The 13,568-nt window shown below is 46.1% G+C and overlaps 1 protein-coding gene across 3 annotated transcripts in view; it reads right to left on the bottom strand.

The window, feature by feature from the left end:
- Positions 1 to 13,568, bottom strand: part of LOC139277143 (DNA topoisomerase 1-like) — a 198,133-nt gene that overhangs the window by 123,001 nt on the left and 61,564 nt on the right. The window contains exon 1 of one of the 3 annotated variants that reach the window (XM_070895213.1): positions 10,611 to 11,052. The exons of the other annotated variants lie outside the window; for them this stretch is intronic. Within the exon in view, the coding sequence (XP_070751314.1) occupies positions 10,611 to 10,711 (101 nt within the window). The 5' untranslated portion in view covers positions 10,712 to 11,052. Of the gene's footprint in view, positions 1 to 10,610; positions 11,053 to 13,568 lie in introns of those variants that run through there. 3 annotated transcript variants of the gene reach the window in all.

Raw genomic sequence — 13,568 nt, 5'->3', positions numbered from 1 at the left:
AGGCCCTATACAACTACAATAAGACCTCCCTGTTCCTATACTCAAATCCTCTCGCTTTGAAGGCCAACATGCCATTTTCTTTCTTCGCCGCCTGCTGTATCTGCATGCCAACTTTCAATAACTGATATACCATGACATCCAAGTCTCGTTGTACCTCCCCTTTTCCTAATCGGTCACCAGATAATATTCTGCCTTCCTGTTTTTGCCACTAAAGTGGATAACCACACATTTATCTACATTATACTGCATCTGCCATGCATTTGCCCACTCACCTAACCTGTCCAAGTCACCCTGCAGCCTCTTACCATCCTCCTCACAGCTCACACCGCCATCCAGTTTAGTGTCATCCGCAAACTTGGAGATATTACATTCAATTCCTTCATCTAAATCATTAATGTACATTGTAAATAGCTGGGGTCCCAGCACTGAACCTTGCGATACCCCACTAGTCACTGCCTGCCATTCTGAAAAGGACCTGTTTATTCCTATTCTTTGCTTCCTGTCTGCCAACCGGTTCTCTATCCACGTCAATACATTACCCCCAATACCATGTGCTTTAATTTTGCACACCAATCTCGTGTAGGACCTTGTCAAAAGCCTTTTGAAAGTCCAAATACGCCACATCCACTGATTCTCCCTTGTCAACTCTACTAGTTACATCCTCAAAAAATTCCAGAAGATTTGTCAAGCATGATTGCCCTTTCATAAATCCATGCTGACTTGGACCGATCCTGTCACTGCTTTCCAAATGTGGTGCACTTTCATCTTTTATAATTGATTCCAACATTTTCCCCACTACCGACGTCAGGCTAACCGGCCTATAATTCCTGTTTTCTCTCTCCCTCCTTTTTTAAAAAGTGGGGTTACATTAGCTACCCTCCAGTCCATAGGAACTGATCCAGAGTCGATAGAATGTTAGAAAATGACCACCAATGCATCCACTATTTCTAGGGCCACTTCCTTAAGTACTCTGGGATGCAGACCATCAGGCAGTGGGGATTTATCAGCCTTCAATCCCATCAATTTCCTGAACACAATTTCCTGACTAATAAGGATTTCCTTCAGTTTCTCCTTCTCGCTAGACCCTCGGTCCCCTAGTATTTCCGGAACGTTTTTCGTGTCTTCCTTACTGAAGACAGAACAAAGTATTTGTTCAATTGGTCTGCTATTTCTTTGTCCCCCATTATTAATCATCACATTGCTGAGGAGTTCCTCAGGGGAAATTTCCTTTGCCCAACCATCTTCATCAATGACCTTCCCTCCATCATAAAGTCAGAAGTGGGGATGTTCATTGATGACTACAATGTTTCGTGCCATTCACAACTCCTCAGATAATGAAGTAGTCCATACCTACATGCAGCAAAACCTGGACGACAGTCAGGGGCTTGGGCTGATAAATGGCAAGTAACATTCACGCCACACAATTGCCAGGCAATGACCATCTCCAACAAGCGGCAGTCTAACAACTGCCCTTGACATTCATAGGCATCAACAGCGCCGAAACCAACATCAACATCCTGGGGGGGGGGGTCACCATTGACCACAAAATTAACTGGACCAGCCACATAAATACTGTGGCTACAAGAGCGGAGCAGAGGCTGGGTATTCTGCGGAGAGTGTCTCACTTCCTCACTCCCCAAAGCCTTTCCACCATCTACAAGGCACAACTGAGGAGTGTGATGGAATACGCTCCACTTGGCTCGATGAGTGCAGCTCCAACATTCAAGAAGCTCAACAACATCCAGGACAAAGCAGCCTGCTTCACTTGATTGGTATCCCATCCATCACCTTAAACATTCACTCCCTCCACCACTGGCGTACCGTGGCTGCACTGTGCACCATCTACAAGATGCACTGCAGCAACTTGCCAAGGCTTCTTCGGCAGCATCTTCCAAACCCGCGACCTCAACCACCTAGGAGGACAAGGGCAGCAGGCGCATGTGAACACCATCACATGGAAGTTACCATCGAAGTTACATATCATCCAGACTTGGAAATATATTGCCGTTCCTTCATTGTCACTTGGTCAAAATCCTGGAACTCCCTCGGTAATATCACTGGGAATACCTTCACCACACGATCTGCAGCGGTTCAAGAAGGAGGCTCACCACCACCTTCTCAAGGGCAATTAGGGATAGGCAATAAATGCTGGCCTTGCCAGCAACACTCACATCCCATGAATAATTAAAAAAAGAACGTGGATGCAGTGTGGGCAGAAGTTTACAGATCGCACACAAGTCATCAAGGTGAGAGTTCTTCAAATGGCGTATCCTATCAACTGTACTACGAAGGCTCATCACTGCTCAATTCACTCCATCACCCACCTACCAACAATCTCATCAATTAGTACTCAATCCTTCAATTCACATGCTTTACTTCACCCTCACACTTCGCACTATTTCAAGCTTCGCACCCACACACTGGTAGTTATTCAACAGTGACAGCCAAATCACCCAAACATATGACATTGCACAAGAGGGTGGTGCATAACATGAGGCAGCAGGAAAGAAACGGAGGATGACAAGGGTGCCTACATGTTTTAAACCCCATGAAAGAGACAGTTTTTCTACATGGCTTCTGGCAGGGCTGGATGATGGAGATCAATCACGAGATCGATCGATCCAAAACTCTCTTCGGACTCAGATGGTGAAAGCACACACCTGTTACTTTCTCCTCTCCCCGACCATAACTGAACCAGGTCTCTTTTTCATTTCAGATACCCGAGAACTGAAACCTTCCCAGTCAAAGCAGGAAGAGGAAGAAGAAAGCGAAGATGGAGACATAGAGTTACTCGATCTTACACTCACCGCCACCAGCTCGGAGATTAAATTCCGCGCTGTGTCAGAGGCTAGGATAGAAGAGAGATCATCATGTAGTGAGAAACTGGGCATACATGCACAGGAGCCAAGGTGGGGGGAAAATCAGATGAGGATTGCGATGGGCCAGGCAACAGAAGATGGGTATACATAACCAAATGCTTGGTGCACTGGAAGGTCTGCGTACAATATCAAGGAACATGAAGGAATCCAGCACCACAGGGCTTTGCGCAGAGCTTGGAACCCAGCCTTTCCAACATGTAATGGGTGGGCACCTGCATCAACACCTGTGTAACCCATGATGCAGCGTCTGATTGCCGATGTCGCAGCTTGCATTGCAGCATAAAGAGTTTTCAAAAGCTCCAAGTGCTGCAGTGGAAGCCCAGACTGCTGCCACCATGTCTCTAGATACCACTGTAAAAGAGGTGGAGCGCGGGCCTGGAACATCGTGGTCCCCCAAACTGAGAGGACACCGCCGCAGGTCAGGGAGTACAGCTTCCAGCGCGAGCTGCTACAAGTGTACGACGGCTTCGACATGGCCGACTGGGTGATGTCATCAAAACACAGGTTACCGTTGTTGCTACCCACGCTCCATTGCAGGGCCCAGATGCAGTGGAGGAACGGCGAGAGATCATGGCGGAGGAACGCTGAATGTTTGTGGCAGAGGTGCAGTGATTGTGTGTGGCGGAGGAGCAGCGAGGCATCGTGGTGGAGGAACGGCGAATGAGGGCCCGGGGCCCAGAAGAGCCGAGGGCCCAGGGGCAGCATGGGCCAGCGCACACTATGATGTGTGCGCGCACTAGGTCCGTGCAGATCAGGTCTCCAGATGTCCTGGTTAACCCTTGCCACTGGATAAAGGCCTAGCTCGGTCAAGCCCGTGTAGTGGCTGATGTGCAATGGTCACCACACGTTAAAAAAATCCACGCACAGGCATCTTCCAACCCTTCAAATGGAGTTCAGGACTGGAATATCAGGTCCTTCATTGAAACATCTGTGAACCCATGTGGAAACAAGTCATCCTCGTTCGAGGGACTACCTGTGATGATGATAATGGATACCACTGTTCAAAAAGACTTCCAGAAATCCATCAATCTGTTCTCCAACAGATCAGTAGGATTATTGAGGCGCCACCCTGGGATAGTGGCAGTTACTCCGTGGAAAATGAACCTGTTATCCTCTCAGGATGACAGCATTCCTGCACCCACCCCTGCTACTCCACCATTGACCTTGCCCATCAACCAGCCAGTCTAGACTGCTATAGCCTAGGTGAGATGATGCAGTCTTAAAGCTGGGTCCCTCTAGGCCCAGAGATGCTAGAGGTCACCCTCCAAGGCCATCTGCAGTCCCCTCAATTAAAGATCATAACCCTTCCCTCACCCATGCAGCAGCCATTGGGGAAGCTATTGGTAGGACACTAGGATCAGCAAAGGCTCACGGAGGACAGGCACTAAGGGAATGCACAAGGGTGATTAGTTTATTTTTGTATGCATGATAAAATGATTGGAATTTATAATATTGGATTGAAATGTGCATTTTCTGGTGGTTTTTATTTTTGTGTTGTTGGAAAGAGGACGATGTGATGGTCAGTGATAGAGGAAAGATAAGCAGCGTGGACTGTTAGGATGTGCGATTGAGGTTACTGGTATTGCTCATGAATTATTTGATCATTTGGAGCCTGAGCAGAATCAGGAATGGTGGCCGTGTTACTGGACTAGCAATCAAGAAGGATTGGACTAATGATCGAGGGCCGAGGGAAGTTCAAATCCCACTACAGCAGCTGGGGAATTTAAAGTCCGAGTGCAGCAATTACAGAGGAATCTCCCGGTTATCAGCCACCGGGAAAGTCGTCATGAGAATCCGCCTCAACCGTCTTCTCCCCGTGGCCGAGAAGCTCCCCGCGGAATCATCGTGCGGATTTCGTCCTCGAAAGGGTACAACAGGCATGATTTTTTACAGCGCAACAGCTACAAGAAAAAAATGCAGGGAACAGCACCAACCCTTGTACATGGCCTTTTTTGACCTTACAAAGGCCTTTGACACTGTCAACCATGAGGGACGATGGAGCATCCTCCTCCATTTCAGCTGTCCTCAAAAGTTCATCACCATCCTCCGCCTGCTTCATGATGACATGTAAGCAGTGATCCTGACCAACGATCCATTACAGACCCAATCCACATCCGGATCGGAGTCAAGCAGGGCTGTCTCATCACACCAACCTTCTTCTCAATCTTCCCTCGCTGCAATGCTCCACCTCACACTCAACAAGCTCCCCGCTGGAGTGGAACTAAACTACAGAACCAGTGGGAACCTGTTCAACCTTCGTCGCCTCGAGACTAGATCCAAGACTGTCCCAACCTCTGTCGTTGAGCTACAGTACACGCACGACGCTTGCATCTGCGCACATTGAGTGTCTGAACTCCAAGACAGTGTCACCATCTTCACGGAGGCGTACGAAAGCATGGGCCTTACACTAAACATCAGTAAGACTAAGGTTCTCCACCAGCCTGACCCCGCCACACAGCACTACACCCCCAGTCATCAAGCTCCATGGCACAGCCCTGGACAACATTTCATACCTCGAGAGCTCATCAACAAGGACAGATATCGATGTCGAGATTCAACACCGCCTCCAGTGTGCCAGCGCAGCCTTCGGCTGCCCGAGGAAAAGAGCATTTGAAGATCAGGCCCTCAAATCTGCCACCAAGCTCATGGTCTACAGGGCTGTAGTCATACCTGCCCTCCTGTATGGCTCAGAGACATGGATCATATACAGTAGACACCTCAAATTCAAGGAGAAATGCCACCACCGATGTCTCCGCAAGATCCTGCAAATCCCCTGGGAGGACAGACGCACATAACATTAGCGTCCTCAACCAGGCCAACATCCGCAGCATCGAAGCACTGAGCACACTCGACCAGCTCTGCTAGCCAGGCCACGTGTGTCAGGCATGCGAACACACTCCCAAAGCAAGCGTTCTACTCGGAACTCCTGCACGGCAAGCGAGCCAAAGATGGGCAGAGGAAATGTTTCAAGGACATCCTCAAAGCCTCCTTGATAAAATGCAACATCCCCACCGACACCTGGGAGTCCCTGGCCAAAGACGCTCTAAGTGGAGGAAGTGCATCTGGGAAGGCGCTGAGCACCGAGTCTCTTCGCCGAGAGCATGCAGAAATCAAGCTGAGGTAGCGGAAGGAGCGTGCAGCAAACCAGTTCCACCCACCCTTTCCTTCAATGACTGTCCAATCTGTGACAGAGACTGTAATTCCCGTATTGGACTGTTCAGTCACTTAAGAACTCATTTTTAGAGTGGATGCAAGTCTTCCTTGATTTCGAGGGACTGCCTATGATGATGATGACACTTGAAGTGACAAGACTGAAATTCCTGTAGTGGATTGAGAATCATAGAATGGTTACAGCACAGAAGGAGGCCATTCGGCCTGTCGAGCACGTGCCGGCTCTCTGCAAGAGCACTTCAGCTAGTCCCAACTCCACCGCTCTTTCCTTGCATCTCTGCAAAATTTTCCTTCAGGTATTAATCAATTCCCTTTTGAAAGACACGACTGAGTCGGTCTTCACCACCCTTTCAGGCATTGCTTTCCAGATCCTAACCACTCGCTGTATAAAAATGTTTTTCCTCATGTCGCTTTTAGTTCTTTTGCCAATCACCTTGAATCTGTGTCCTCTGGTTCTTGACCCTTCCGCCAATGGGAATAGTTTCTCTCGATCTCGACCCCTCATGATTTTGAGCACATCTATCAAAGCTACTCTCATCCTTCTCTGCTCGATCAACCCCAGCTTCTCTAGTCTATCCACGCAACATTTTATTTCATATCTACTGTGGAAATACAGTAATTTCACGACATTCAATGCATTTCAATGGTGAGGCTGACAGCGAGATGCCGCTTTCACGAAAATAATGATGGAGCCTTTTTCATGAAAATAACAATGGAGCCTTTTTCACTAAAAATAACGATGGAGCGGCGCAACTTGGACAGCAACTTTTGGATATTGGCATTTAAACATGTGTCTGCTCCTTGCCTGAAGTAGTTGTACCATTTGCGCATAAACAACAGTGAGCGCCATTAGGCTTACCAATATTTTGAGTGTGAAATCTGGCCCAATGTATCACTTGAGGTATTATGGGTAACAATTGTTTGATGCTGATGATGCGAGACATGTAGTAAGGATGAAGGTCTGCGGTTTACGACTAGGATATGCCATGCCTCATCTCTGCTATGCTAATGTAACCCAAATTCCATCGGTGTCAATTTTGATACTGATTTTTGCTCCTGCCTGACCCCATTACTTCTACTTTATTTTTCTTGGGCCCTTCTTTCTTGCCTCCTCCACTGCCCGTCATCCAATCGTGCCATCTTTCTTTACTCCCACCCCCGTCATTGCTTCTTTCTTTGGCGCAGCTTCCATTGATTACATCTGTGAAGTACCATGGGACATTTTTCTAGGTTAACGGCACCATATAAATGTACATTGTTGCTATTGTAGTCAATGTCTCAAAGCCACTTGTGGTAAAGCAAAATATGTACCAAGCAGCCAGAATGGAAAAAGCTTCTAATTTTCCCCGTCTTCTTCTAGTGATAATCCTGAGTAACTGTATATATGTTCTGTGGATGTGAGCGATACCGGCAACAGCAACTTTACAGCGCCTTTAACATCATAAAACATCCCAAAGTGCTTCGCAAGGGCATAATCAGACAAAATTTAACACCGATCCAAAGAAAGTGACATTCGGACAGGTGACCAAACGCTTAATCAAAGAGGTAGATTTTAAACAACCTTAAAGAAGGAGAGAGAGAGACAAAGAAGTTTAAGGAAGGAATTAATGAGCTTGGGGCTTAGTGGCATGGTCATTGGACGAAGGAAGAGATCAGAATTGGAGGAATGTAGAGTTCTCAGAGGATCATAAGGTTACAGAGATAGAGAGGGATGAGGCCATGGAGGGATTTCAACATGAGGATGAGAATTTTAGGACTGGGAGGCAATGCAGATCAGCAAGCACAGAGATGATGGGTAAATAGGATTCGGTGCAAGTTAGGATATGGGCAGCAGAGTTTTGGATGAACTCACATTTAGAGGATGGAAGATGGGAGGCCGGTCAGGAGAGTATTGGAATAGTTGAGTCTGGAGGTAAAAAAAAGCATGAATGATGGTATCAGCAACAAATGGGCGGAGGCAGGTGCGGAGACAGGCAAGATTACAGAGGTGGATTTAGGTGGTCTTTTTGATGGCGAAGATATGGGGTCAGAAGCCCAGTTCAGAGTTAAATAGACACCAGGGATGCGAACAGTATGGTTCAGCCTCAGACACTGGCCAAGGAGGAGAGCTGTGGCTTCGATCTTCCTAATGTTTCATTGGAGGAAATTTCAGCTCATCCAGGACTGAATGTCGGACAAGTGGCCTGACAACATAAAGGCAGCGGAAAAGTTGAGGTGGTGATGTAGAGCGTACGTGGAAGCGGATGTTGTGTCTTCAGATGATGTCGCCGAGTTGCTACATATAGATAACAAATAAGAGTGGGCCAATGATAGAGTAATTAAGTACTTTTGAAATGTAGTCACTATTATAATGTAGGAAACATGGCAGCCAATTTGCTCATAACAAGGTCCCACAAACAGCAAGGAGATGACCACCAGATGATCTGTTTTAGTGATGTTAGTTGAGGGATAAATATTGGCCAGGACACTGGGTAAAACTCCCCTGCTCTTCTTCAGAATAGTGCCATGTAGTCTTTTATATCCACCCAAGAGGGCCGATAGTGCCTCTTTTTAAATGTCTCATCCAAAAGGTGGTACCCCTGACCGTACAGCACTCCCTCAGTATTTGAAGTGTCAGCCTACATTTTATGTTCAAGTCTCTGGAGTTGGATTTGAAGTTACAATCTTCTGACTCAGAGGTGAGTGTGCTACCACTGAGCTACAGCTAACATCTAAATACATTACTGCTAAAAAATAGATCAAGAATTTGACTACTCTTAGTCTCATCACAAACATGCTGCGTTAGAAAACGATCATTAATGGCACAACTGTTTGTTAATCAGCCTGCTACACTGGAGATAGTCCATCATCGGATCATTTAATGCTGGGAAAATTGAAATTTCCACATTATAGACATCACCCAATCTGGGTGTTTTAGCAATTTGTACCTGCAGGAAGAACGATTAATAAGTCTGATATTAAAAATTCTATGATGCTGTACTGCACCCGCTGTATTCTGCTAATTAATCCCAGTTCTGTGAACACAGGATCCCACTGCTCCAGACACATTCGAAAGCTGAAAATCCAGCCCAAGGTTTTTCGTCAAAAACGGTAGTGATACGTGAAACTTATGGTTTTCGCTACGCTACTGTTTTTAGGCTGAACTTTCGGCCTTTACGTCCACGCCAGGACACATCAGTAAGGGAGGCGTTGCATAGGCATTCGCGGTGCAAAACGTGAGTTTTGGCAACTTTAGTTCGGGGCTGGGAACCCCTGTGAGAGGCGCCTTGGGGAGGGGGGGGGGGGGGGGGGACGGAAAGAGGAAGGAATTCCAAAAAACATTTGCAAGACCCTTAACTATCTAATCGCTGCAAAAAATTAATACAAACTAACTTACCTTTTTTTGCAGGTTTTCATACTTACCGTTGCTGGCAGGGCTGCACTGACAGGTTTGACCTGTCGCTATTCTGGGTGCGGCGTACGGGTCAGGAGAGTGCAGAAAGTTGATCGCAAATGTAATCAGCGTTGTTGCAAGTTGGCGTACCTCTTCCCGATGCTACTTGGAAGCGCCGCCGCAAACAGGTACCCAAGGATCCCGCCTGGACTTTGCGACCGGGTTTTCACTGCGGAGGGTCAAATTGTGGCGAATACCCAGTCGTAAACCTCTCAAAAATCCAGCCCAATAACTATTATAATTATAATTCCTCCATCACCTGAGATAACTCACAGACTAAAGGATTTTCACAGCATCCATGATCAATTGCAGTAATTACATCCACTAACCCTTGGCGGAAATCATGAATATACTTGCCCTATGCTGGTTCATCTCAGCTTCAGGATCAGTGTACTGATTGGAGGCTAGGTAATTCCCAAGAAATAAAAGGAAGGATATCTGATGCAGTTATTGCAAATCTTTCTAAAATATTCTCTCATGGGCACAGTATGGATAACTCTTGTCCAACTGAATTTTTTGTGAGGAGGTCACTAGCATGGCCACTAGGGAGTGCCTTTGCAGATCGTCAATATATATGAACTTCCAGAAGGCATTTGATAAGGTTACGCACAAGAGATTGGCCTGGAATTTGGGGTTTGGCTGACAGCAAACTGGCAGCGTTCGCCGTCATTCCACCTTTGAAATTGACCGCAACTTCAGGATTTGGCGCATGGGAATTCTGAAGGTGCGGTCTGTCATTCACTGCTCCCGACACAGGATGCGCTGTGCCACACCCACTCCCACCCCACAGAGCCGGCAATCAGTGTAATCATTCAAAGCAAGGAAAGTGATTTAACGCTGTTAAATTCCCCAGAGAGTTAGACCCAAAGGGATTAAGTGTAACTGGGGTTTTAACAGCATATTGACTGCTAATCAAAGGTTATGGCCCTGAAAAACAAATGTTAATTTTCTGCAGTGTCAAATTTATCCATTTTAATAAAAAATAATAAACTTAAAAAAAACATTTAAAAGTTTAAATGTTTGTTCATTTTTATTTCAGGTTTGCCTCTCCCCCTTGCGAGAGTCCCAATCTTTGCTTTGTTCTCTCTTACTTATTTAAAAAGTTAGAATTTTAAGAGCTTACTCACTTCCTTGTTCGCTGTCTAAGAAGTCTGCGTATTGATTGGCTTCTGAGACAGCTTGTTGACGTCACAGCAGCTCGCACAAGGGAATTCCCACTATACACCATCGATTTGAATTGAACATCAGAAAACCCAAACAGCGACAGAGATCACGAGATATTTGTGCGCAGCTAACTTCAGGGCCATCGGTGAACGGCTTTGCTTCGCTGTTGACTGCAAATTTCGGGCCATTATTAAAAAAAGTAAAGTGCACAAAATTGGAGGTAACCTTGTGACATGTGTCTAATTGGTTGGAAGGCAAGAGACGGAGAGTTGGGATAAAGGGCTCATTCTTTGATTAGTGGGAACAGTATAGGGGCCTCAGATTTTCGCCATATATATTAATGACTTGGAAGGAGGAAGAGAGAGTTGTGCATCTAAGTTTTGAGATGACACTGAGTTGAAGCACGGTAAATTGTGTAGATGAGGTTGACAATCAACCATTATCTTATTGAATGGCGGAGCAGGCTCAAGGGACCATATGGCGTACTCTGCTCCCAATTCTTATGCTCTTTTGACAGCAGGAAATTACAAAATGGGAGAAAGTGAGTAGGCAAAACCATGGCAGGTGGAGTTTAATGCAAAGTCATCCATTTTGGACCAGAGAAAGAAAAAAATCAGAATGTTTTTTTTTTAAAATGATGAGACTAGGAGCTGTGGAGGAGCAAAGGGATTTTGTGTGTGCATGTGTACAGATCACTAAAAGATACACACAAAAAGTGCACAGGTACAAAAAAATAAATCAAAAAAGGTTAGTTGAATATTTGTTTTCGAGCTTCAGTTATACAGAGCCTTGGTCTGACCCTATTTGCAGTAAGTACTGTGTTCAGTTTTGGGCACTGAATCTCAGGAAATATATACTGGCCTTGGAAGGTGAACAGCATTTATTCACCAGAATTATACCAGAGTTTAAAGAGTTCAATTATGAGGACAAGTTGTATAAACTTGGCTTGCATTCCCTTGACTTTAGAAGGTTAAGTGGTGATCTAATTGTGGTCTTTTAAATGATACAAGGTTTTGATAGGGTAGGTACTGAAACTATTTCCTCTGGTAGAAGAATCCAGAACAAGGAGGCATAATTTTAAAATCAGAGCTCGGATATTTAAAGAGACAAAATCGGGAAGCACTGTTTCCATACAAAGGGTAGTGGAATATTAGAACTGTAAATTACTGGCTCAATTAAAATTTTCAAGATCAATAGATTTTTTATAAAAAGCAGGATACTACGGATGCTGGATTCAAAAAAAAACAGAAAATGTTGGAAACCTCAGCAGGTCAGGCCGCATCTGTGGAGAGAAAAACAGAGTTAATGGGCCCAAGTTTCCACAAGAACAAAAACGGGCGCCCCTCCGAGCTGGGCGCCCGTTTTTCGCGCCTAAAAAAATAATCGGTATTCTCCACCTACTTACAGGTCCTCTGGCCCTCGGCGCAGCCAGCACGAGTTGTGGGGGGGGCAGTGCCGGGACCTCTGCACATGCGCGCTACAGTCGGCACGCAAGTGCAGTAGCTCCAGGCACCGAACTGTGTGGGAGGGGCCCGAAGCACGCAGCCCCTAGCCCTGGCTGAATGGCCTCACTGGGGCTGCGTGAATGAGGCTCCTCCCACGGCCAGCTCCTGCTCCCCGCCCGACCCGACACCCGCGCCCCCCCCCCCCCCCCCCCCACGCCGACCAGATCCGACCCGACACCCGCTTCCCCCCCGACTGACCCGCGCTCCTGTTCCCCGTGTCTCTCTCTCTCTCTCTCTCTCTCGGCTGCAGAATTCTCCCTGGCTGAAGCACTTTCACACAGGTAGGAAGATGGTTTATTTAATCTTTTCTTGGCTTATAAATGTTTATTCAGGTTGGATTTATTTGTATAATATTTGTAGAAGTATAAATAAGGATTTATTGTCAAATTTAATGAGTTCCCTTCCCCTCCCTCCCACCTCGTTCTGGACTCCTAATTTGCAACCTGCGCCTGATTTTTTTAATGTGTAGAACAGGTTTTTTCAGTTCTACAAAAATCTTCACTGGCTCCATTCTACTTTAGTTTGGAGTACATTTTTACTGTGGAAACTTTCAAATCAGGCGTCAGTGGCCGGACACGCCCCCTTTTGAAGAAAAAATTCTGTTCTAAACTAGAACTGTTCTACCTGACTAGAACTGCAGAAAAAAAAAAATGTGGAGAATTGCGATTTCTAAAATAGTCCATTCTCCACCAATTGCTCCTAAAAATCAGGCGCGAATCATGTGGAAACTTGGGCCCTATGTTTCAGGTCGATGACCCTTCCATGAAAGGGTTCTGAGGAAGGGTCATCGACCTGAAACATTAACTCTGTTTTTCTCTCCATTGATCAATAGACATGTATTGTGCAAGGGCATCAAGGAATATGGAGCAAAAGTAGAAACAGCAGAGATACAGATCACCGGTGAGGGTTCAAGGGGCTGAATGGCCTACTCCTGTTCCAATATTCTTAAGACAACTGCATTGGTCAAGAAAGAAAACATAGATCTGCTATTTTAGGTGTTACACTGGACGGGCTGGTTTACAGGACAGCTGTGGGGACATGTGGCTTTAAATAGAAAGGGAGAAATCAAAAGGGAGAAACTAATATGTCCTTACGATACAGTAGAAATGCAAACGAGCCCATACTGGAGAGAAGATCACTCTGTGACCAGTTACCTTTATTACCAAGACCTCAAGAGAGCGACGGTGGTGGAGCTTCCCCTTTTATACCGGAAAGTCCAGGTTAGGAGTGTCTCCCACAAGTTCGCCCCCTGTGGTCAGTGTTCTCAAGGTGTACAACTTAGGTCAGCTTATACATGGGTTACAATGACAGTTGAATACATGACATCACCTCCTCCCTAAAGTCTTATTGGGATCACAGATTAAGTCTCTCTGGTGGTTTACGCTCCCTTGTAGAGCGCCTGAGTTGGGGCTCCAG

The sequence above is a fragment of the Pristiophorus japonicus genome, chromosome 1 (genome assembly GCF_044704955.1).
Source record: "Pristiophorus japonicus isolate sPriJap1 chromosome 1, sPriJap1.hap1, whole genome shotgun sequence".
NCBI lineage: Eukaryota > Metazoa > Chordata > Chondrichthyes > Pristiophoridae > Pristiophorus > Pristiophorus japonicus.
The sequence above is the reverse complement of the archived record's forward strand: the minus strand, read 5'-3'. Positions and strand labels throughout refer to the sequence as shown.